Below are 25,549 nucleotides of genomic sequence, written 5' to 3' on the forward strand. Positions count from 1 at the left end.
CCTCTAACTCACTGGCCCTAATTTGATTAGATCTCCACTCCGGAGGTCTCAGCATAGCTCAGGCCTGGCCCACAGTCCAGGCCGGCAGGTCCAGGCAGTGTCAAGTTTCTCCCCAGACTGACGGATGGAGACTGACAGGCTGAGGCTAGATACCAAGCTAGTTGCCTTCCGAGCTCACACAAACACACAGCAGCAATCTAAAGAAAGGTAGAAGTGTAAGATTTAAGTGAGAAGTACAGCGAGTGATATCAGATAGCAAGGACAAGGTGACCTGAGCCTCCTGGGAGCCTGTGGGGTCTCTGCTTTCCTAGGAGGCCCTGCCTTGCTACACTAGCCTGTGCCTTGACATGAAAGAGGAACATGGGTGAGCTGGGGTCAGCTGCCCCTGCCATCGTCTCAGGAGAAAGAGGTAGGGGCCTCTGCAGTGCTGGGACAGTGATGACACGGACACCCCCTCCTGCCTGTTCTGAACGGGAAGTCTGTAAGGAGTAAGCATCCCAGTTCTACAGGGTAAGGTCTGGGATCCCCAGAAACCAGCTCAGATCCCACTCCCACAGGCTGCAGGGGGCGCCTCTCCACAGAACACGGGAGGCTCCAGCCTGGGAACCCTCCTCATCTTGTGTGTACCTCTGCCCAGTGCCCAATCTCCACCCCCCTCAGCCCTGCCCTGCGGGTGGTCAGCAGCCTCAGGGGCAGAGGAACAGCTGGATTAGGTGTGTGTCTCAGGGGGCTTTCCCACCCCACCTAGCTGGTGCAGGAGCCCTCCGAACAGGTTCATTCCATGGAAAATGACCCTCAGGACCCCGAGGCCTTCTCAGTGGAGGACCTGCTCAGGCCACCACCAGGGCCAGGCCACTTCTGCTGCTGCCCGTTCAGGGCCCTCCCTGGTCATCCTGTCCTTGGGAGTGTGGAGAGCTGGGAGACGTGGTACCCGGTGCGCTCACTAAGGGCCCACCTGAGGGCCCTTCTGCAGCAGCCACTCCAGGGTCTCCATGAGGTATGACATGTCATAGTGCTGGGCAATGTTCTGGAAGATGCTGATCTGGTCCATGAAGATCTGGAGGAAGAGAGATGCAGAACATCAGTGTCACCCAGAGAGGGGAGGAAGTAATGGGCCGGGAGTGCAGCCCACCTGGGTGTGGATGGTGAGGGCAAAGTCCCCTGCACAGCTGCAGTATACAGGCATGTGGGTCTCCTTCACGCCACCACACTTCTGGCAGACCTGCAATGGAGGCAGCCCATGAGCACGGTGCCCTTGGCCTGCCCTGGCAAGCTAGGCTGGTGTGCAATACCACGCCAGGCCTCGGTTATGGGTACAACTCGAGACTTCACCCAAGCCTCTCAGCCTCCCAACACCACCTGCCTTGCTGGGGGGGCCCTCCCCCAGAGCTCACATCTCAGGGTTTCCTCTAGGCCCCGCTGGCTCTATTCACCCATGACACCACCCAGGCAGGTTGCTCAGATGTCTTCCACGATACCTGCTGTGGTCAGGGAGCACTGCCAAGCTCCCCTTCTACTGCTGCTCATGCATGCTGATTAATGCACTGACTATTTCTCATCCTCCACTGGGACACAAGTGCCAGCAGCCAGCACTGGCTGTGGCTGGTACCAAAGGGCACTGACAATACGTTGGTGGGGGCTGTCCTCCTTGGAGGCAATGTGGGACCCACACATATTCCGTTTCCCCAGAGTGTCCATCACCTATCCAGCAACCCCTGGCCAACAGCAGGGCCTCACCAGGTCCTGCAGCGTGAAGGCCATCAGCTTCCTCTGCAGGGCTTCTACCAGGGCGGCCTCAATGGTAGCTGAGTCGTAGGCAGCCTGACAGTTGGAGCAGATCCACTGTGGCAGGACAGCCCCATCCTAGGAGAGGAGGGAGAGGGGTGAGCGGTGGCCACAGAAGACCCAGGCAGCACCATGGCTGGCAGCAGTCCCACCAGTCAGGCCCAGAGGGCTGCTGGAGCACACACCACAATCCACACAGCCGGCTGCCACCTGCCGACTTCCAGGCCAGCAGCCTAGCAGGGCTCCACAAGAGAGCAGGAGCAGCAGGAGCTGCAGGCTGTGAAGGCTGACCCGGTTGCCTGGGTGTCCAGTACTTCCAGCTGTGAACATACCTGGGAGAAGGAGGAGTCTTTGCACAGGTCCAGGTCACGGCAGAAGTTACAATTGCAGCAGATCACCTCTGGGAGGACATAGGAGCGGCAGGGGTCTCTGAACTGGGCCTCCTCAGAGAACTCGCCCACATCCACCAGGCGAAGCAAGTCTCGGTTCAGCTTATTCACCTGGTTTGAGATGTTTGTATCCAGAGAAAGCACCTGAGGAACCACAGCCCATTAGAAGAAGCTCCAAGGCCTCTCTGCCTCCATCCAGATGGAGCCCTGCATCATCTCGTCCCCTTCAGCCCTTCAGGAGCATCAGGGGACATTTCTTCTCTGTGGCAGCTGTTTCTTCACTGTAAGTGGAGGCCTCCCTGGTGAATGTAGCGAGCACTAAGGGAAGAAACAACACTGACTCTAAAAATACCTTCAAGTAGTGAAGAGGAAAGGCACTCGACTTGCCTGAAGAGGCCAGCATCATCCTGATATAAAGTCAAACGCATGGGCCGGGGGTTTAGCTCAGTGGTTCCGGCGCCTGCCTCGCAAGCGCAAGGTCCCGAGTTCGATCCCCGGTACCAAAAAAAAAAAAACCACACAAAACCAAACACACAAGGAAGCCACAGACCAGTAACCACCATGAACAGAGACACAAAAACCCTCAACAAATACCAGCACATGGAACCTATGGATATACTAAGAACACATGATCCAGAAATAGACCTACATGGATATAGCCAATTAAGTTTTGAAAAGGTTCAGAGATCACTGAACAGAAAAAGGGTGATCTTCTCAACCAATAGTTCTGGAACAGTCAACACCCTTGTGCAGAAATAAGAACTTTGACTTATAACATGCACATTGTACAGGGAAACGCAAGGTCCCAAGTTCAATCCCCAGTATGAAAAAAAAAGGATATTGTACAAAAATTAACTCAAAATGGACCACAGGTTAAATGTGGTGCCACTGAGAGATGAAGGAGGGAGGGAGAAGACAGAAACAGGACATAAAAAGGATTATGATGTGTCACGTACATATATCAACTGCCCATGATGAATGTAATCTTTTTTTTTGGGTATTGGGGATCGAACTCGGGTCCTTGTGCTTGCGCAGCAGGCGACAAAACCACTGAGCTAAATCCCCGGTGATGAATGTAATCTTTATGTACTGCAAACATCTAACAACAACAACAACAAAAAAGTAGAGGGCTGGGGATTTAGCTCAGTGGCTCCGCTGCCTGCCTCACAAGCGCAAGGTCCCGAGTTCGATCCCTGGAACTAAAAAAAAAAATGTAGGGAAAAAAAATGTAGAGGGGCTGGGGATTTAGCTCAGTGGTTTTGCTGCCTGCTACTCAAGCGCAAAGACCCGAGTTTGATCCTGGGTACCAAAAAAACCCCCCAAAAACTAAAAATGAACCAAATGAGAGAGAGAGAGAGAGAGAGAGAGAGAGAGAGAGAGAGAGAGAGGTAGGAAGGATGAAAGAAGGGAGGAAGGGAGGGAAGAAAGGAGGGAGGAAGACAGAGGGCGAGGAGGGCAAAATGGGCAAAAGATTTAAATACTTTACCAAACAATGGGACAGCAAACAAGTCCATGAAAAGTGCTCAGCGTCATTAGTCATTAGGTAAATGCAAAACAAAACCATAAGGAGATTCTACCACATACACATCTGAATAGCAAAAATTTAAAAAACGAACAGCACAGAGTTCTGGTGAGGCTGTGGAATAGGAGCAGCTTTGGCCACTGCTGTAGCTGCTTTACAGCCTCTTGCAGAGTCCAGCACTTTCTGCTGGTCCAGCAATTCCTCTCCTGGGTTTTTACCCAAGACAAATGTGGGTTCACATGAAAACCCTTAAAAGACTGTTCACAGTGGCTTTGTTATTAATCACCAAAAAGTGAAAACAACTCAGATGCCCGTGCACCAGTGAACATGAAGCAGATTGCAGGCCAACTGTCCACGTGCCACAGACACTTTGAGCGATGGGGAGTAGACGTGGCCCGTAACTGGATAAATCCCACGTGCACATTGCAGCGCGTATGAAGCCAGACCTGGGGGCTGCACAGTGGGATTCTACCTATGCGGTCCTCTGGTAGGGAGGCTGACAAGTGGTGCCCAGGGACATCTCCACAGCTGCTCTCCTCTGCACTCCAATCACAGAAACCTAAAGTGAAGCAGCGCAGGGGTGGAGGGCACACCTGGTCACCTAGCGCTAAGAAGGGCTGGGACGCGGCCTTGCCGCTGGGGGAGGGGAGGGGGCCTGAGCCTAGTGAGCCTCATAGATGCACATGACCATATGTCAATTACGCCTCAATAAAAACAAAGCATTAAAAAAAAAAAAGCATTTTAGGGTTCGAATTCCTCTAAAGAACTTGGTCTTCAGCACTTGACTGGCAGGGCTGATGTGATTTGCTAGGACACTCAGGTAGTGGCACTAGACAACAAATGCTTTGTGAGGCATGGCGCCACCAGGTCTCTACCTGGTAATATCACCCTACTGGTCTTGGCCCGCCTTTCTTGAAAAGCAAGCTCTCATGTCACATCATTTGATCTCTGAGTTTAGTTGTGGCTCCTCTGGCCGCTGGTGGCATGTGACCCACAAGGTCCTCCCTCCTGCTGCCTGTGCCCCGCCTGGCTAAGACATTCACCAGCACACCAAGCTCCCACTCCAGGGCCGCTGCATCTGTACCTGGGCCTGGCCGGCGTCCCTCTCAGCATCTCGCCTCAGGACTGGCCCGTCTGCCCCAGCTCAGGCTCCATCAGGCAGGGCCTCTCCTGCTTGGATCACCTGAGCCCAAGCAGCACAGCAAGCCTGGTGCATGACTGTGGGACCCTTGCCTGGCCCTCACCTTGCACACGTATTTGATGAACTCCAGAGCAGGGTTATTGAGCAGCAAGTGTGAGCCAGGCAGCAGAGGAAACATCTCAGAGGGCTTGGTGGAGTGTCGGGAGCCTGTGACTTTCTTCTGAATCTTCTGCGTGATGGTGAAGAAGTTCTGAGTGAGCTCATTGGCCACGTAATCTTGGGAGAAGGTGATCACTCCTGGGGAGAGATAAAAGATGCAGGGAAGGAGTCAGTTTGCCTGGCACCAGGCCCTCCTCCCTGCCAACAACAGGTGTGCAGCAGGGTCAGGTCACAGCACAGTGCTGGCCTCACGTGAAATGGGACTGCTTACCAGGAAGGGCTCCAGCTGTCCCCTCGGTCTCCTGGGAGAACTGACTGGGTCCCCTCCTCTTCACAGGTGTGCTGCCCGGGGCACTGTGCCTCAGTTCACCCTTCATGCTGTGGTACACTGCCACAATGTACGCTGCGGAGACAGGCAGGCACCCCACAATCTGAGGGGAGGGGCCACGGGGCTGGTGTCAGACCTCCCAACAGACTTAGCTGAGATTCACTGTTAGTGATGACTGTATCTGCTACCCTCGGATGAGTGGAAAGTCAGCAAAGTGAACCTAAGAAGGGGACTTGCAGAGAGTGGTGTGAGGACAGACAGAAGCAAGAAAGTGGCTGGGTCCTCACACCAGCAAACTTCTCTACGCTCCTCTGAGTCCACAAGCCTAAAAGTTCAAGACTCAAGGAGTAGACAAAATCACAAACAATCCTCAGTGCCACCATCTCTGCCACTGCAGATGTATGTGTGTAAATGTGTGTGTCTGACTGCTCACCAATATTGTGCTCCAATGAATGGCCCTGAATCACAAAGGCTGTTTACCTTATTACCTCATTTGTGTTCAACTGTGACAACCTGGTCTGCAAACACTAAACCCTCAGCTATGGCTGAGTGTGGCAAGTTGGGCCACAGAGGCCAGGCTGCTGGAGCTGGTGCAGGGTTCCAGCCTCTGTTATCAAGCATGTGCACACACAAACACACACACACACACACACACACACACACACACACACACACACACGTGCTTGAGCACGCTATGCCAAGTATAGCTGGGGAACCAAATCAGGAAAACGTCTTGCTAACATCCTGGGGGCAGCTGCTCCTGGCTCCTGGAGAAGAGGTGGCTGGAGAGACACCCTTTCCACTGCCTGGGGCAGGAGTGAGGCATGGAACCAGAGCTGCTTTCACCAGCTCTGAGCCAGCCACCGTGCTCTGGGCTCACCTGACACAATCATGAGGAAGTAGCTTTGGCAGGAGGCTGCCTGCGGCAAAAACTGCAAGATGTTCCAGTTGTTTTCCAGTAAGTCCTCCACGTCGGATTCCTCCACTCCCTGCTCCTCCTCCTCTGGTTCCTCCTCCTGGTCCTCCTCGTCTTCCTGTTCATCCTCTGCTCCCTCTCTTTTCTGGGAATCCTGCTATAACAGACCGGCCATGTGCTGCCAGAAGAGGTTCCTAGAGTCTAGGTCTCTCGGCCCTGAGCCCTGGTCAGTCCTGCCAGTGGATGCTCCAAGAATCAGGGCTCTGCGATTATTCAACTCCCACCTCCTGAGAGGAAGGATCAGCCAGAGCTTCATGATCAGCTCTTCCTTCTGAGTTTAAGAAAGTATGGTGGCACAGGCCTTGCAGTTTCAGCATCTGGAAGGCTGAGGCAGGAGAACTGCCCAAGCAGGAGCTCACAGCCAGTATGCAGACCCAGCTTTATGTGGATGTCCCTTCAGCATGGCCTGGCCTGCTGGAAGTGCTGAACTTACATCTACACGAGCCCTGACCTCTTAAACCCTGCTGAGAACTGTTGTCTACACCATCTTTCTTCTGAGTCCCAGGTTTGACCCTAACCCTCAACCCCAACCAGGGCTGCTCTTCCTGTCAGTCTCCATGGAGCCACGGCATCAGGGCAGCCTTGGCCTCAGCACTAGCCTCCTTCCCAAAGGGCTTCCCATGACCCTTGGCCCCAGCTGATGCTGGCTCTGCACTTACCTGCGTGCTACCCACCTTTCCTCATAAGCCTCAAGCTCGTAGTGAGCGAATGCAGGCCTCACCCCCCCACCCCCCCCAACTCTGCTAGCTCTCACCTGGCCACAGTGAACACTGGAGGGAACTTTCCCTTTGATTCCACCATAGTTAGACGGATCCATCCAGAGAAGGAACTCCCAGCATCGAGAGAAGGTAATGGTCAGGGAATGGAAGATCTCTTTGGAATGGATGCTGCAGAGAAACCAAACAGAAACTGCTTCCATGAAACCAACGGCTCCCCTTTCTTCTGAGCAGCCAGATACTCACCGTCCTCTTGACTTCAAGTGAACTTGAAGTGTGTGCAGACTATCCCCCAAATTTCTCAGAGGAAGTGACACCCAAGACGGTGAGGACACTGCTCAGGGACTAGCTACACCCTGAGCCGATGGCCATGGAAGGGCCTGGGCACTCCATGTGGGGAAGTGGCAGGGGACTGGCCACAAGGCTTCCTACTGTCTTCATCCTTATCACGACCCCCACCTCTGGCAAGGTGGCTCCTGCGGCTGACCTCATGCTCTGCACCCAAGGGGATAAAGAGGAAGGCTGGGGGAGGAAGGAAATCATCGGAGCCCTTCAGTGCAGTGAGTATCCTAGGCTGCAGCTGCTCCTGCACAGTCCTGACCACTCTCAGTCCAGGTGCGTAACAGCAGCCATTTCTCACAGGGCCCAGTTGAGGACAGAGGCCCAGCCTTGCCCCATCGAGCCCTCTTCACACTGTGGACCAGGCCACCTGCCAGGCACAGGGAGACCCTCACAGACAGACAGCTTGCTGTGGACCTGGCCATGTGGACAGGCACACAGCCGGCCTGCAGGAGCACAGTGGTCTGTGTGCACTGACTGGAGGGACAGCCTCTTCCTCCACAAGACTCATACACAGCCAGATCTACCCAGACCCCTGCACTTCCATTACCAATTTCTGCATTTAGAGCATGCTTCATCCCTACCCCAATGCATGAGCTCCATTATAAATCATTCCTTCACTGGGTGTGGTGGTGCATGCCCATAATCATAGCACTCTGGGAGACCGAGACAGGAGGACGGCAAGTTCAAGCCCAGCTTGGACAACTCAGAGACTTAGTGGGACTGTATCAAAATAAAAAATAACAAAAAGGGACTAGGGATGTAGCTCAGAATAAAAGATAATAAAAAGGCCCTAGGCCCAAGTTCAATCCCCGGTACCAAAAAAAAAAAAAAAAAAAAAAAAAAAAAAAGTTGTGCTTTTTGTCTTGTTCCATCAGTCTCTGGGATACAACTAGTCAGGCAGGCACCAGGAGCCTTGGGGACACAGTCAGGCATTCTGCCTGAGCTAGGCCTAAAATGCCAGTTCCACCAGCCCACAGCTGTGCAGACCCATCACCCCAGGCCACTGCACTCCCAGGGCCGTGCAAGGTCTGGATACCAGAACCTTCGGGAGCCTTCTTACTGACAACAGGCCCTGCCCGAGTGTCCCAAACTCCAGCACCACGCCTGACACTGAGTGGCCCACAAATGTGCACTCCAGACAGCAGGAGGCACCCTTCCTCAGGCTGTGTGGCTTGGCTCTTGGTGAATGCTCTGCCCCAAGGATCACCACCTTTAGGGCCCCTCTATGCCAGGACTTGCCACCTATCCCACCTGTTGGTGATGTACTCCACATAGGCAATGGCGTCCTCTATCCTACGCTTCTTTGTACAGAGGATGATGCGGTTGAAGTTGGCATAGATGACTGACGAGCCCAGGCGTTTGAACTCTGCGATGAGCCTATGACAAAGTTTACAATCAGTGTAGGAAGTGCCAGGGTTCAACTAACCAGAGGGCTCTAGTACCCGCAGAAACAAGCCTCATGACTACACGCACAACAGAAGCCACATGAACAGTTTTCTTTCCTTCCTTTTTGAGATGGGGTCTCACTGTTTTGCCAGGCTGGCCCTAAATTTCCTCCTGCCTGTCTTCCAAGTAGTGGGGACTAGAGGACTGTTCCACCACACTCAGCACAGCAGGGACTTCTGCATGGCAAGAAGACACCACACATCACCTGTAATCCCAGCCCTTGGGAGTCAAGGCAGGAGGATCACCAAGAGTTTGAGGCCAGCCTGGGCTACAAAGTGAGTTCAAGGCCAGCCTGGACTATATAGAGAGACCCGGTCTCAAAAAAACAAAACAAAACAAAACAAAACGACAAGACAAGGGCCAGGGATTTAGCTCAGTGGCACTGTGTCTGTCTTGCAAATGCAAGGTCATGAGTTTGATCCCTGGTACCGAGAAAAAAAAAAAAGACAAGACTACACACAACAGAAGATAACAGAAGATAATCACAAATTGAGAGAAAAAAAGATTGAAGCTCTTGTCACAGAAAAATAGCTTCTTTTTATATAGAGAGAACTCATTACTCTTTTTCTTTTTTTTTGAGGCAGGGTAACTAAGTTTTGGAGGGTGGCCTTGAACTCCCTGTCCTCCTCTATCAGCCTCTTGGGTAGTTGGGATAATAGGCATGTGTCACTGTGGCTGGGTTTATGTGATTTTTTTTTTTTTTTGGGTACTGGGGATCAAACTCAGGGCCTTATGTATGTGAGGCAGGCACAGTGCCACTGAGCTATATCCCCGGCTATGTGATTGCTTAATAAGAGAAAATCCAGCAAAACTACAGAAAAATGGGCAAAGGACATGAAGAGAAAGCTCAACTTTACTCATAAGGACTGTTAAGGAGGATGGTGTTGGACAGTACTGTCTCCAGGAGGCTAGCACTCACACCTCGCCATAGGGTGAAGCAGGAAGTGTTCCTGTCACAGCCTCTGTGAGGCTTTGGCTATGGTGAGCAAATCAGCACTGACCCAGGAGTTATGGCTATTAGGCCTGCAAAGGTGCTACTTCTAGAGATACCATTGCACAGCCTAGCACCAAGCCATGCACAGATTCACTGTTTCTAACAGCACAAGGTGAGACACAGCCTAAATGTTCATGGACCACTCCCCAGACCTAGCCTCAGCCCAGTACCTGCCCAGCCCCAGCCCAACCCAGGGAGGCACTCACTGAAGAAAGAGCTTCTTCATCAAGTTGTGCAGTGTGCGGTGCAGGGCAGGGTCGTGGAGCAGAGAGCAGGGTGACCGGAGCCACCGGTAGAAGTGCATCACCTGGTTGTCGGCGTAGATGTTGTGGTACTGCATGATCTCCTTCACCCAGCCCACGACCATGCTCTTCAAGATCCTGCAGAGCAGCACACTGGACTCAACCTTCATGTCCACATGAAGCCACACTACCTGCCTACCCTTCCTGCCCAGGATCCACAGGTAGGAACTGGCACTTGCTTCCTGCTGTCACCTGCTGGGTTTGGACTTCCCAGGCCTGGGGCTGGGGATGTCAGGGAGGGTACAAGGGTGAGGCTCAGGCAACATAAACTGGACATGGTCAGGCAGAACCCCAGGTGCCTGCTAGTGAGGCACTGACAGCACATCCAGCCCTCAGCCCTCTGGAGGGCTCAAAGCACACCTTGACCTGAGGGGTGGAATAATTTCACAGGGATCACAACTCTGAACAGGGAGCCTACGGAGGCTGCACAGTGCAGCTTCCTCAACACACACCTGCTTCCTCTAGCATGGTCTCAGCATCGGGTTGCTACCATCTGCCTCTCAGGACTCTGCTCCAGCCCTCAACCCTACCTGCCTGTCATTCCCATTCCAACAGACACCTTTCTTCCTCTCTTGTGGCAGAAACAGGACAAGGCCAAGGCACTCATTCTGGAACCCCAGACCTAACACTAACCCTTGCTCTGAGTTGCACCACGAAACTCCATGATGTGGGCTCCTCTAACCTCAGTTTCTTCCTTTAAGACAGCAGATGACTTCACCATGTCTCAGGCTGGTATGAGGACTGAGGCCCTGTGTGAGCCCCAGGACACAGGAAGGGTGCCTTTCATGACATCACCAGGTGCACCCCTGCCCAGCCACAATGCTTCTCAGCCCATGCTGATCATTCAGTTTGCTCAGTGGAGGATTGAGGACTCCTATAGACACCTGTCACAATGGAAGGCAATGGCCTCTGGCTAAGGGAAGGTCCAAAGGTAGTGTCTGGACAGGTGGCCAATAACCAAGTAGGACATGGTACAGGGCCACAGGGCCACTGACTAGAGCAGGAAACTGATACCATGCTGACTGGGGCATTGCTTCAGGCCTCGGCTTTCCAAATTCCAGCCCAGAGCAGCATGGGGATGGAGGCCGTACCTGAAGGTGCTGGAGCAGAGGGCCGCCTCGTCGTAGCTGGCTGGGGCACTGGCCTGGTTGCCGGTGACCATGTCTTCCAGGGAGGCCTGCTGGATCACGTCAAAGCTGATGCCCATGCTGCTGGCACCCTCCATGTCATTGACATGATGGGACTGGAGGATGGTGTTGACCGCCAGGTTCTGAAGGTCCAGCTCCACACACACTGCCGGAAGACTCTGCTTGTCCACAGCCCTGGCCAGCTCCAGCACCACCTCCCGGTGCCCAGTCTCAGCCCGACCACCACCAGCATAGTCAGTGCTACCCAGTGAGATCAGGCAGGTGTGTGCTCTGATCAGTATCTGACCTCAAACCCACTGGGGACTCAACAGCTGATTCTTTGACCTAGGACATCTCCTGTATGGCCTCAACTTTTTTTTTTTTTTGAGGTACTGCGGACTGAACCCAAGGTCTTCTCACTGAGCCACATCCCAGGACTTTTCATTTTTTATTTTGAGACAGGGTCTTGCTAAGTTGCTAAGTCACACAGGCTAGACTTGAAATTGTGACGCTTCTGTCTCAGCCCCCTAGTATGGGGCCTCAGCTCTTGACCCTCATGGCTGAGCATTGAGCATGGCTGCCAGAAGATGTCAACAGATGGCAGAAATCCCAGCCTGGGCCCGTGTCCACTCACCTGTGGAGTAACAGCCAGAACTGTTGATCTCCACTGTGGCTCGGTCATCAAACTCCATGACCAGGCGGTTGTCGTCGGCCTCCTTCCCACCCAGGTCAGGCCGGGCCGTAGGAGACAGCCAGAGCAAGTGGTTGTGTCGCTGGAGATGGCGGGCAAAGAAGAGGTCAGAGCCAAAGGTGGAGATGTCTTCGGGCAGGTTCCCAATGGGAATGTGGAAGTACCTGTGTGAGGCATGGGTCAGGTTCACCTCCTGCGACAATGGCGATGGCCAGATCGGACCCCCAGGTGCCAGCCAGGGCTCACCTGCTCATCTCAAAGGCCTGTGACAGGCAGGTGTCCAGGTTGAGGTAGTGCCGGATCATGCGGCGAGCTCCATGGCGCTGCCAGTCCAGGATGCCATAGCTGATCTTGTCAGCCACACGCATGGGCACCAGTGGGAACTCCTCTAGGACGGGAACCTCACTGGCCAGTCTGCGCAGCTCCCAGCTGGACTGTACAGCGATGAGGGTGGGGCCCCGGCGATCCTCCTGGGGTAGACAAAAGGAAGGAAAGGCTTGTGGACTAAGCCTTGGGGCAGAGGCTCCTATAGCAGGACATCATGCTCCCTTACCTTGTAGGCAAGCAGGAAGCGCTGCATGGCCCTGCAGATGGTCTTCAGGTCAGTTTCTGCGCGAACCTCAAAGGTGTGTTTGGGGGGCGGCAGGAGCTCAGGGCCCACCTTCTCCAGCAGGAGGCTGTGCTCCACAGAATACAGGGTGCCCAGGTTGGGCATCTGATTGCTGCGCACCTGGACAAGGCCAGCATGTTAGCTCCCTTGTTCAGGATTCTGGGGCAGCAGGAACATCTTTCCTCCCCATGTCCTGCCTGATCCTGCCTGATCCTGCCCAGGGACTCACGGTGTCCAACACAAATACGGATGCTCTGCGCTGTGAAGGGATAAAGATGCCAAAGAGCGCCTTGTGGCCCTGTGAGTGGTGGTACAGGTAGATGTGGCGGATGCTCCCTGCAGAAGGAAGCAGGCCTGTCAACAAGATAGGCAGGAGCAGACTGAGCAAGGGGGCAGCTGGTATAGGCCATACCTGGTTCCAGGTAGCTGAACTGGGCTAAGGAGCGCATCTCCAGGTGCTCGAGGGCAAAGGTGTCAGTTTCCCAGCCTGAAAGGTGCCGTACCAGCTGCTTGTTGACCACACACACACAGCCCAGCTGGACGAGGGCCCGGAACAATAAGGGGACCTGGAAAAGTGGGCAGACAGGCGGCAGGACTGACCCTTTGCTCACCCTGAGGCTACTGCCCTGGCCTGGCCACTGCTGCAGACATTTGGCTGAAACCCACCTTCCCATAGGGCAGAGCCCTGCACGCCCCCAGGAGTCTCTTCCCCCAGTTGTTCAGCTGTGTGGCTGTAGAGTTACCTGTGTCTCATATACGCCTTCAATGTCCGGCGCTGACAGCTCGGTGTTGATCTCATTGATATGTTCTTGGTACATGGCCTCTGGCACTGAATACTCATAGAGATTGTAGACCAGGTTGGAGCGCGGAAGGACCCGATTCACCTGGGGACAGCAGGGAAGGGAACTCGTCATGGCCATGTCATGCACCATTTAGACTCCTGACTTCCGGTGCTCACAACAGTCAGCCCCCTTTCCTGATGATTACAACTAAAAGATCCACATAATCTTAAAAAGCAACTGCAGCCTCTGAAAAGTGGACAAGTGCTCTCCAACTGGGGTGTCAACAGCAATCTGGGAAAGAGATTCCCAGTTTATTTTCCTATCTCCCCTGAGTTTAGACAGAGGGTGTAGACAGAAAATCCAAAAGAAGCCATGTTTTCCTGGCCAGAGGACTAGAAAGGAGCTGCTGGGGCAACCAGAGAGTGTGAGTGCGTAGGGTCCTGGAGAGTAAGAGTGCTGGACGATAGGGCACCCTGATTTTGTGCATGGGGCACATAAGTCCCTGGCTGCACACACACAGGCAGACCCAAAGAACTGAAACTGGACGCTTTATAGAAAAGAAAGGATGGGAGGTCTGAAGTTAACCCGGGTTAGCTGCCTCAATGTTAGCTAAAGGATTGTTTAAAAAGTGCCCTAAGTGGCCGGAGATTTAGCTCAGTGGTTCCGGCGCCTGCCGCACAAACACAAGGCACCGAGTTCGATTCCTGGAACCAAAAAAAAAAAGCCCTAAGTCTTATAATATCAAGTGCAAAATGTCCAGGATACAATAAAGTTTCTTGCCATTAACAATAACCAGAGAAACATGAATATTTCTCAAACAGGAAGAGAGTTGTCAGGTGCCAACCCTGGGATGATCCAGATATGGCCATTATCAAAGACACTGCAGCACCTATACCTGTGCTCCAACCAGCAAACAACCATCCCTGAAATAAAGGGGAAGACAGGTTCTCAGTAGACAAATGGAAATAATAAAAAAGAGCTAATGGAAATTTACTACTGAAAAAACAAAGCATCTGAAGTAGTTTCCCTGATGAGTTAAATAGTAGAATAAAGACAAGAGAAAATTAGCTGGGCATAATAATGCGTGCCTATAATCCCAGCACTAGGGAGGCTGAGGCAAAACGATCCCAAGTTCAAGGCCAACCTCAGATACATAAGGCCTGAAGGCCAGCCTGGACTGCATAGCAAGAGCCTGTGTCAAAAAACAAACAAAACAGGGGCAGAGGTTTAGTTCAGTGGCGCTGCGCCAGCCTTGCAAGCACAAGGTCCTGAGTTCAATCCCCGGTATTGGAGAAAACAAAAACAAAAACACCAGCAAAAAAATTAATTAAAACTTAAAAACCAGAAAATTGTCAGTAAACCTTAAGTTAACTGAAATTATCCAACCTGACAAAAAAAAGAAAAAAAAAGAAAAAGATTTTTGCAGTGTGCAATCACACTCCACTGTCTCTCCCACTAAATGCAGAGGAGCCATGGGGTCTGAAGAACGGCCTGGGGAGCCAGAGTTTGCAGCAGATCCAGGGGCAAGGAGTTCCCTGGTCTCCCCTCTGAGTGAACCCCAATGGTGATCTTCGTTCAAAGAGGCCAGACTTAGAAGGTTGAGTACGAGTTTAAGAAATACTTTCCAGAAGTATACCTGAGGCACCCCCACAAGTACAAAGAGCATGTGCCACAGGTACCCACGGTGGCTTTAACTGGAAACAGCCCACTTGGGACACGTGCACACGTGGAGCACTGCTACACACAGGGCTGGAAAACACGGTGTACCTCAGGCAGGCCATAACTGCTCACACAAGTGTCACTCGGTATGTACTGAACAGCATTCAACCAAGAAATGCACATAAGACCATCTCATAAACCAGCTTTAGGCAGAGTTAACAGGCTGGGTTAATGGGGGCGCTCCGAATGAGATACCACCTAAGAGCCTACAAGGATGAGTTACAAGGTGACACTTCTCACAGACATTCAGTTAAGGAGAAGAATCTCAGCAAGAAAGCCACCATGCCTGCTGCATGGCTCCATTCATCTGGAATGTCCAGAGCAGGCCAGTCTGCAGACACAGTGGGCCAGTGGTTCTGGGGCTGAAGGGAGAAGTGGGGATCAGAGGCTTCTTTTTGGGGTGATGACAATGTCTTAAAATTGACCATGGCTCTAGATGCACACTCCATGAATTCACTAAAAGGCATTGAATTGAGCCCTTTAAATGGATCGATTATATGGAGCACAGATTTGTATTTTAATAAAGCTTTTAACAACAGCACCTATGGAAACAGTTTGCAACCTCTAACAAATGTCTAGATGTCCCCTGCTTCAGAGACATACCCACTCTTCAGGACAGGGGTGGACAGCAAAGGGGACTACTCAGCTCATCATGACAATGACAGCAGCAGCTCTCACCTGAGTATTTGCTCTGGCTCTCAAACATCATTTCGAGTAGTTCTTACAACATCCCAAGGAGGCCAGACAGCTCACCAGGTACTGGTGTCTGCAAAGCCCTGGTTTCCGGTAAATGGTTTTCCCCCTTTTTTGTGGTGTTGGGGATGAAACCCAAGGGCTCACACATGCTAGGCGAGTGCGCTTCCACTGGGCTACACCCTAGCCCCTCACCAACTCTATGTGGCTCTTATCCTGTGGTAGCACCTCAGAGGTGACTGCAGGGAACAGCAATGCCCGAAGCCTCCTTACCTTGCGACAGGTAACCCCCTCCTCTGCTCTGGCCACCCGTTGGTTCACATAGAACACTCGGGGGATGCTCAGCTTGATGCAGTGCAAGTCACTGCCGATGACGGCCCACAGCCGGAACAGGCCGGTCTGGCTGGTCTCACTGATCTGAAGGAAAGCAGAACACAGCATGTCATAGAACACGCTGACACCTATGAGTGGGCCACCTCCCAGCAGCCTCCAGCCCTGCCCAGGCACAGGTGCCAAGGGCCCTGTGATGGGCAGAGAGCTAAACCTTTCTCCATTCCAGACTTCAGGCTGCTACTGCCCTCAGGGGGTGTCTTCATCCTTGGACCAAGGTGCATACCTGCACAATCTGCCATGGAAGGTCCAGAACACTGCGGGCTGTTCTCTGTAGGAAGCTGCCCAGCCCCATGGCAGGCCCATCTCTGAGGGCCGCATGCCTCAATGCACCCTTTACCGACTCCAGACGCTGCCTCTTCCTTTGGGCCAAGCGCTGTCGGGCCTGCAATTGCCATTTCTTCTTATGAAACTGGAGCCAGACCAGCCACTCTTCCTGGGACAGATGGGAGCAACCAAAGCATTCATGGTGAGGCAGCAGTACCCTTCTGTGATAGCTCACTTTCTCAGTCTTAGCAGCCTCCGAGCACTGTGACAACCAAGCATCTTCACAGCCTCTTCCCAGGACAAGGCCTTGCCTTGGAGCCCTGCACTGCACAGCAGAGCTCTCGGAGAGCAAGCACCACAACCTCTGCCACTGCAACCTCTGCCACAACAGCCTCTCACCTGGGTGGTTCCAAGGGTGGGAGGCTGCCCCAGGATCTCCTGCCAGGGCACAATCAGCATGAGGTCCTGAGACTCCTCCTGGCTCTCCCAGAGGACTCGCTTCCTCTTTGTGGCAACAGGGACCATGGGGTGGGGTGGCTTTGAAATGCCGAAGTCCTCTATGTCAGGAGCACCAGGCCTCGCGCTGCCTTCTGGGGCCTGGGCCATCACAATCTGGAAAGATCCAACCAAGCCTTAAAACTCAGAATCCCATTCCCATAACCTACCTTAGAAATCTAACACAAGCAGGCCAGGGATTTAGCTCACTGGTTCCACTGCCTGCCTCACAAGCACAAGGTCCTGAGTTTGATCCCCAGTACAAAAAATAAAAATAAAAAAAAGTTCTTTACTCTGAGTTTTAGCCAGGGATTTAGCTCAGTGGTTCTGGCACCTGCCTCACAAGCGCAAGGTTCCAAGTTCGATCTCTGGTACGAAAAAAAAAGAAATCTAACACAAGCAAATCGCCTGAAATAGGATGTTGATTTAGAGAGGAACTAAACTTTTAATAGATAAACAGGAAACTTCAGAAAATAGTATCACTCAATGCCACCAATAACTATGTTTGCATGCTGCCATGACTGCTGACGAATGTTCCTCTTTTATAAAAAATAAAATACAGTGGTACCTTGCTTCACGAACTTAATTCGTAGTATGATTTTGGAAAAGATGGGCACATTCGTGTTCATGTGGGAAAGATGGCCGTGGTCATGTTCATCACCAAATGCAGAGTTCACACACAAAACAAAACCGACAAAATTTTGCCAAATGCTTCTGTTTGAGAACCAAAATATTCACAAACAAAAGCATTTGTGAAGCAAGGTATCACTGTATTACAAATAATAGCTGAACCCTCCCTCCCTCCTCTAACATGCCTCATTTTGCCTAATTTTATACTTTCACTACGCGACCACAAACAACACACACCACAGCTGGTTTAGTTTTATATAAATACAGTGGGACCTTGGTATTTGTCGTTAATTGGTTTCAGGAGGTGCAATAAATACCCAAAATGCCAAGTACCAAATGGTTTTGTCTGGACAGGGTAGTGAGTCTCGAGGCAACCAACACTGACAAGTTCTAGTTTATGTATCGAGTACTAAACACACGATGAGTATTGGGACAAAAGTTCTGTGTCAAAACCCATTAAGTACCAGGGCCGGGGATTTGGCTCAGTTTCGACGCTTGCTGTGCAAGCGCAAGGACCTAAGTTCGATCCCCGGTAACAAAACCCCCCCCCCCCCCCAAAACCATTAAGTACCAAATTCATCAAGTTATAAAGCAGTTGAGTACCAAGGAACAGCTGCACTGACATGTGGTATGCACCATGCTGAAACCCACGGGTCTCTTGGCTGTGTCTTAGAGACAGATGCCCGACGCCATGCATGCAGCCATTCACCTGACTGCTGTAAAACATTCTCTTGTACAAACACCAGCCACTATCCATCGCTTTCTAGATGGCGAACAGCTAGTTCCCACTATCCAAAGCTGTGGATCGTGGCTAGGTACCCATCTCCGTACATGCTACCTTTGCCTCCCTCTTCCCCGAGTTCTAACACTGGATGTCACCCTCTTATTCTCTGGTGTGACTGGCAATCTAACACTGCATGCTGTGTAAGGCTAACTAGCAGTGAGGTCCAGCACCTTGTAGTGAGTGCCCAGTAACTTCATCTCCTCATGTTCACTCCTGACCTGCCTTCCTCCCAATTTTTATTAGTATGTTTACAGCATGTAATGATTATATTCCTTGGGGGAGAGTTCATTCACATACATAACACATCTCAATTCTTTTTTTCATCCTCCACCTCCATCTCATGGTCTCTTCTTTTGCAAAAGATGTATTTCCCTGCTCAACAGTGCTTGCTCTGAGTGCTAGCTGCTATTCTACAATCCATCCCATGGGCAGCATGGAACCAAAAAGAGCCTGTGACTATCATCAGAGGGACAGCAAAGCAGCCCTTCCCAGCTGAGCCTTCAGGAGAGGCTACAGTCCCAGTCAACGCCTTGATGGGAGCCTGTGAGGCCCTAACCAAGGACCCCGACCTTCAGAAAGTGTGGCCTGCAACAAATGTGTGAAGTTGCTACATTTTGGAGTCATTTGCCACACAGCAATAGATCACTTGTTATCTTTTTCTTTCTTTTTTTTTTTTCCCAGTACTGAGGATCGAACTCAGGACCTTGCACTTGCCAAGCAGGCACGGTACCACTGAGCTACATCCCTGCCCCTCAACTATTTTCTTGAGATTATATCTTGGTGACTTCTATGCTTCTTTTGTTTTTTGAGATAGGGTCTCACTATGTAGTTCAGACTGGCCTCGACTTGCAGAGAACCTTCTGAATAGTTGGGATTATAGGCATATATCACCATGTAGGGCTGGTTCCTTACATTTCACATTAACAGTGCTCACTCCGGCAGCACATATACTAAAATTGGAGCATTTCATATTAACAGGGCTGGGGATTTAGCTCAGTGGCATCACGCCTGTCTGGCAAACACAAAGTCCTGAGTTCGATCCCCAGTACCAAAACACAACAACCCCACAAACATTTCATATTAACAAATCACATTATCTGGAAATAATGAGTTTCAAATCCCAGCTACTTGGGAGGCTGATGCAGGAGGATCACAAGTTTGAGGCCAGCCTGGACAACTTAATGAGACTGTCTCACCAACCAAAAAACACCCCAAACAAAAACAGAACAAAATCAACAAAATTAAAAAAAAAAAAAAAGATGTAGCTCAGTGCTGCCTGGGTTCAATCTCCCATGCCACACAAACAGAACACAAAGCCTTCTCCCAAAGCCCCTTATTTGTTTAATGACGACCTCCAAATACTATTGATAAGAAGGCGCTAATCCCTTACTGCAATGCTCCCATGTTCTGCCAAGTGGAGGTCTGCCTCAGGATTGTGCGAAGTGCTCTATCAGACTAAAAACACCTTATCTGTTTTAATTCTGATTATTCAAAGTTTTATCCCAAACACACTCATCAAATGTTCTCTCTATATCTGAGATGTTCCAAGAGCCTTCTCCTTTAATGAAGAATTAAATACTTCCCCAAAGAAAAATTAAACCAGTAGATTACTAAAGTTAAAAAAGCTTGCTACTCCTGTCATAATTTTTGCTTTGTCATAATGCTATGCTCTTTATACTGGATAGAACTCAGGGGTTAATATTCTTGCATCTACTGTTCATTAAGTGAAAATGGCCTAAAACTTCCTTTCGTATACTGTCATCAATTCTGTTACCAAGCTCTCCCAAGGTTACCAAATGAGCTGTTTTTCTTCTTCTTTATTCTCTAATTAATGAGTGTCAGATTCTATTTGTTAACTAAATTTAACTAGTTGAGAGTTATGTCAAAATCTCCTAAACTGATTGAATGTCAATTTTTCTCATAATTAGGTAAAATTTTACATTTATTAGATCTGAGGCTACACTGCTAGAATTATGCATTCCCAGTAAATGAGTTCCAGTATTATTCTTTTTTTCTTTTGCGGTACTGCGGATTGAACTCAGGACCTTGTGCTTACAAGGCAGGTGCGGCACCACTGAGCTAAATCCTCAGCCCTCCAGTATTATTCAATAACTGTCCTGTGCCTGCTAATTTTTTTGGCTTAAAGAATATTGTCTGGCACTAATATAGCTATGTCTATCTTCTTTTTGGTACCGGGGATCAAACTCGGGTCCTTGCGCTTACACAGCAGGCGGCAAATCCACTGAGCTAAATCCCCGGCCCTATATCTATCTACTTTTCATTAACATTTACTTGTTCTCTCTCCTTCCTTTTAGTTTTCTCTTTTATCTATCTATCTAATCTATCTATCTATCTATCAATCAATCATATATCTTTATCCTTTTACTGTGCTCTTACTTTTTAGATACAGCTCTTACAAGTAAGATATGGTTAAATCTTTAACAGACTATGTGAGAAAGTGGTGTTTTTTTTTTTTTTTGGTACCGGAGATGGAACTCGGGTCCTTGCACTTGCAAGGCAGGTGGCAGAACCACTGAGCTAAATCCCTGGCCCCGAGAATGTGTCTTTTTATCAGGTGAATTTCTATAATGCTGTAGTTTATGGCTCACTTTTTAAGTACTTTTCAGCTTGAAAATCTCTTTGCTCTTTTGATTTTAGCTATACTTTTCATTGTACTGTAACAATTTTCAACTGTGTTGAGAAAACTGAGGCTACAGGAACAGTGATTCACTACAAGTCACTGAATCTAATTGTATATTTCAATATGTAAGATAGCTCTTCAAGATGAGTGTGGTTGTGCACACCCTTGAAGCACTCTAGGGGGCTGAGGCAGGAGGATTTCAAGTTCAAGCCCAGGCTGGGCAACTTTGCAAGACCCTGTCTTAAAATAAAAAATAAGAAAGGGCTGAGGATGTAGCTCAATGCCAAGGCCCTGGCCCTGTTCCTGGCCTGGCTGGTTACCTGTCTCTTGCCCTCAAGAACGAAAAGCTCACTGATCTTCTTCTGCTTGTAGATGTCACTCTTCTCCAGCAGCTTTTTGTGCAGCCAGTCTGGGTGTTTGACGCGTGGCACTGGGTTCTTCACCTGCACGAAGATGACCCCAATCAGGGGAGACCTCTGTCTATCTCTGCTGGTCCCAACTATGCTGGGCCTGCCCACCAGCTCCCGGCCTCACCTGCTGCAGAGCCGCAGGGATGGTGATGATCTTCTGGACAGCACTCCCCAGGCGTTCTATGTAGTAGTCCCAATCCAGAATCTGTGTGTACAGAACACACAGTGAGAGTGATGAATGCTCTGGAAATTGCACGATGCAAGATGCCTACTTGAGAGGAGGAAACCTGGCAGAGAGATTCATTGGCTCCCCCAGGATCACAGATTGGAGGCGGCCAACCTGTCCATAGCCCTCTGCCCAGGAGAACAGCCCAAGGGCCTCCCTGACATGCAGTTTTTCCACATGTGCCACCAACACATTGCTTCCTCACCATCACACCTCAGAGTGGAGGAAGCTGGAGTGAAGATTCCAGACAAAACAGATGACCCAGGTCAGGTATAATCTGCTTGACCATCTCTCTTTTTAAACTTCTGAGAGTAGAAAATATTGGCACTCACTGTTCGAATATCAAAGTCCTGAAGGGATGAGCTCTTAAGCCATTTCCGGAGAAAGTGCTTCCTTATGGTGGGCTCTGCTTGGAAAATGGCAAGCGGGATGGCCCTAGGTGAGGGGAGGAGGGGGAAACTCACAGTGAAATCACTGAACCCCAGTGCCATTCTTACTAAACATATGTGGAAATGAGGATCTGTAACCGTCTGTAACTTACATTTTAAAAAGTGTTATTCTGTACAAACTCTAATGTATAACGTTTATGATTCTCCATTACACTAATAGACACCCCTAGCACTGGCCACTTGGTGTTTCCGGTGTGCAGCCACAGCTAACAGCACTGCCCACCAAATTCTTCAGGTCCCCGCACGCACACAAGGGAACATGTCAAAAATTCATCCCTGGGTAAAGCACACCAGAGCTGGGCCAGTTCTAGAAACAAGAAGCCAGTCATCTTGTCACCAGCAAGGCAGCGGGAACTCTCAGTAATCTCTCTCACTGGACAAAATACTTTTGTGAAATGTTATGAAGAACCCCAGATGGAACACAGCAACACCGTGCATCAAGCAGCTCCGTATGAGGAAAAAAAGATTAGCAAGCTTGAGCACTGTGGTGGCGTTTCTTAATTCCATGCATACATTTATGCTGTTCCCGTTTGCACACGGGCACGAAAAGGCAGTTTCCAGCTTTTTGGTTTCAGTGGATGACAGTCAGGGCTCAACGCTAACTTGAGCTCTCCAGTGCTGCTTCGTGAGAGTGTAGTTAAGGCTGTTCAACTCCTGCACAGTGTTTTCATCCTCAAACACCTTGACTTATTCATTTCTATGTAGTGGACATTTACTCAATTCTCAATCTGGTGCCAAACATGGTGTGATGAGCACGAGGCCACTGCGGCACAGCTCAGAGGTGCCCTGTGGCCTCTGGTTCCACCCTGGCCGGGTCCACTCCAAGTGAGAGTGATGACCACTCTCCCAGCGCCATGCTGAGAGCCAGTCTACCTGCTCAATACAAACCATTCTCAGGCTTGGTGGTGCACGCCTGTAATCCCAGGACTGGACAGGCTGAGGGAGGAGGATCACCATGAGTTCAAGGCCGGCCTGAACTACACTGTGAGACCCTGTCTCCAAAAACCGAGAAAACAAAAAAACAAAACACCGTTCTCAGCATCTATTTCCAACTCTGCTGATGCCAGTAAAGCCACATCTCCAGGATGCCAGGAGTTTGCTCATCTATGAACGTGTCAGCCATCAGCTCTTCACTGTGAAGTGCTATTCTGATCCAGTGTCCACTTTTCTCTTGGGGTTGCTTTTCTCACTGATTTGTAGGAATGCTATTTCACTCTTAATTTTAGGTTCAATTTCTTTTCCTTCTGTTATGACTGGGGCTTCTGTTCTTTCATTTTGTTTTTGTTTTTTTGTGACAGGGTCTTGCTATATAGTTCACACTGGCCTTGAACTCATGATGTAGTCCAGACTAGCCTCTAACTTGCAGCAATTTTCCTGGGTGCTGGGATTACAGGTGTGCACCACCAAGCCCAACAACGGGAATTTTTCTTGACAGAAAACACATGGTGTTTATTTTCTCTTCCCTATAGGTCTCTGCAGGTAGATGTGTCACCAATGTTATCAGCCAACTGACCTTCAGTGGCTGTGCTCATGAGTCTGTCGCCCACACAGCCTCATTGAAGTGGTCATTCATATAGCTACAGGTGCTGCTGGTGGGCTCCCTCCACACAGGCCCCATTGGTTCCAAAGGCCTGTGTCAACTAGGGCTTGAAGTCTAAAACTCTTTCCACCAGGTTCCTTCCATCACAGGCCACTCAGACTCCAGATGAGGGGCCAGGCTCAGCTCTCCAGGAGAGGATTTCGGTTACTTCAGGAAGCATCAAAGACACCAAAGAGACCAGACAGGCTTCTAGTTCCTCTGAAAGGGACCTAGGACCTCTTGCCTCTACTCTTGGTCCTCAGGTTCCCCAGGGTAGGAAATATGACAAACACTACACTAAGGTCAAGCCCTTTCTTTCTTTATTCTGCACACCACCCACAGGAAATCATGGCATCCCATCGCATTCCCAGTCCCTGGACATGTGGTTGCTGTTGCCTGGTGGGAGCAGAAGCTGCCAATCTGATGGAATCCTTTGCTGTTGCCCTTGATGTATTGTAAGAGCTGGAGAACACTTCCTCCTTATCGGCACAGGGGACCAAGAGAGGTGGCACTGGCATCAAAAGGAGCTGCTCAGATGCCAGAGTACTTCTCTGTATGGCTTATTACAGGATCACTCCCACTGGGGCAGTGGCAGCATCAACTAGATGAGGGACCTGAACTCTGCTCCAACTGGACCTTGACCTAGTGATGGGATGGTCACACCTGGTCTCCAGGACACACACATCTACACCCATAATGGTGAGAGGCCAATTCCCATAAGCCCTGGTTCTCTGGGCTTGCCACACCCTCTCCAGAGCCCACAGGGACCCCAGCAAGGCCTTCCTAGAACTGGACCTGGGGACCAGAGGTCAGCCTGCCTTCTTCAACAAAACTGCCCCATGTTCTTCCCAAGGAGTTCTCCATTCTGCGGGCAGCCAGCATCCTGTTCTCCAAGCCCTTACCTCTCAGTGACGGGAGAGCCCTCAGGCTTGCGGGAAATGATGTAACGGCAGCTCAGCCCTGCATCCTTGACCATCTGGTCACCCAGGAACTCAGCCAGGCGCTTTGCTGTGCTGATGGATGTGGACTTCTGCTCCCCGTAGTCTTCTAACTTCCGAGACATGGAGCGGTTCTCAGAGATCAGCTCAAATAGCTCAGAATCTGGCATGTTAGCTGCCTGGAGGAAGAAGCAACGACTAAAACCCAGGCTCAGATGCTGAGGTGCTGGAGCCTGAGCTCACCTTGGACTCTGCTCCTGGGGGCTACACAAGTCTCTGGCCTGAGGAGCATAGGGCAGGCTCTCCTATTACAGTACATGACTACCTTAAAACGGCACACCAAGCCTCAGCCTTGAGATCATTACACTGTGTGCAAACTGTTAAACACCACTTGCCTCGTATGCACAAGACTCTGGGTTTGGAACCCAGTAACCCTCCCAACTATGTATGCATTTATAGTCTGTAAAAACTTTTAAATCAAAGTTGATGTGATTTCTGATAATTTTTCTGATGATTCCTTTTCTCATCATGTTATTTTAAGAAATATTTTCTTCAGAGTTGCTACTGGACACAGAAGCTGAGGGGAAACCTCAATCTCTCACAACCAGGTGAGTGGTGGGTGGCCTTACCTTGCTATACAGCACGTCCAGCCAGTAGTCGGCGACCTTGGCTACAGAGCTATACACCTCCTCCAGTGTGCTGCCCTTGAGGAAGGCCTCGAACACAGACGACTGGAAGATTTTAATCAGCTGCAGCTCCCCACGGCGTTTGACTTCAAAGCCCTTCAGCTCAGCCAGGGAACCATCTTCGTTGAACACCGCATATCTGTGGAGAAAGTGGCACCACGGTGACACAGAGCCCTGAGGAACTGGTTGCCTTGTCTTGTGTCTGTCTTCCTGTTTCCTGTCTAATCAGTAAAATGAAGAAATAAAAAACATCAGGTCTGTCCATCCTGGCTCTGGACCCCTCCTCCTGCTGGGCTGTTAGGTCCGATTCGTATCAATGATATCCTTTGCAA

At 50.5% G+C, this 25,549-nt stretch overlaps 1 protein-coding gene across 7 annotated transcripts in view; it reads right to left on the reverse strand.

The window, feature by feature from the left end:
- Positions 1–203: 203 nt before the first annotated feature.
- The window catches only part of Pole (DNA polymerase epsilon, catalytic subunit), a 44,147-nt gene continuing 18,801 nt past the window's right edge, over positions 204–25,549 (reverse strand). For 3 of the 7 annotated variants that reach the window (XM_004844029.4, XM_021257729.2, XM_087198440.1), the window contains 25 exons: positions 25,161–25,356; positions 24,496–24,710; positions 21,898–22,000; positions 21,464–21,544; positions 21,250–21,372; positions 16,779–16,991; positions 16,339–16,548; positions 15,996–16,139; positions 13,272–13,412; positions 12,941–13,094; positions 12,758–12,864; positions 12,472–12,648; positions 12,165–12,388; positions 11,862–12,082; positions 11,192–11,393; positions 10,005–10,178; positions 8,610–8,735; positions 7,055–7,187; positions 6,205–6,397; positions 5,268–5,399; positions 4,941–5,134; positions 2,118–2,318; positions 1,738–1,863; positions 1,133–1,222; positions 204–1,057 (listed from right to left, as the gene is read on the reverse strand). In XM_004844029.4, the coding sequence (XP_004844086.2) occupies positions 944–1,057; positions 1,133–1,222; positions 1,738–1,863; positions 2,118–2,318; positions 4,941–5,134; positions 5,268–5,399; positions 6,205–6,397; positions 7,055–7,187; positions 8,610–8,735; positions 10,005–10,178; positions 11,192–11,393; positions 11,862–12,082; positions 12,165–12,388; positions 12,472–12,648; positions 12,758–12,864; positions 12,941–13,094; positions 13,272–13,412; positions 15,996–16,139; positions 16,339–16,548; positions 16,779–16,991; positions 21,250–21,372; positions 21,464–21,544; positions 21,898–22,000; positions 24,496–24,710; positions 25,161–25,356 (3,994 nt within the window). In that variant the 3' untranslated portion in view covers positions 204–943. Of the gene's footprint in view, positions 1,058–1,132; positions 1,223–1,737; positions 1,864–2,117; positions 2,493–4,940; positions 5,135–5,267; positions 5,428–6,204; positions 6,398–7,054; positions 7,188–8,609; positions 8,736–10,004; positions 10,179–11,191; positions 11,394–11,861; positions 12,083–12,164; positions 12,389–12,471; positions 12,649–12,757; positions 12,865–12,940; positions 13,095–13,271; positions 13,413–15,995; positions 16,140–16,338; positions 16,549–16,778; positions 16,992–21,249; positions 21,373–21,463; positions 21,545–21,897; positions 22,001–24,495; positions 24,711–25,160; positions 25,357–25,549 lie in introns of those variants that run through there. The other 4 variants (XM_021257727.2, XR_002394611.2, XM_021257728.2 and 1 more) reach the window with 4 other exon arrangements.

This window comes from Heterocephalus glaber, unplaced genomic scaffold (assembly GCF_053883595.1).
Source record: "Heterocephalus glaber isolate CG9 unplaced genomic scaffold, H.glaber_assembly_v1.0 deba00001687, whole genome shotgun sequence".
NCBI classification, from domain to species: domain Eukaryota; kingdom Metazoa; phylum Chordata; class Mammalia; order Rodentia; family Bathyergidae; genus Heterocephalus; species Heterocephalus glaber.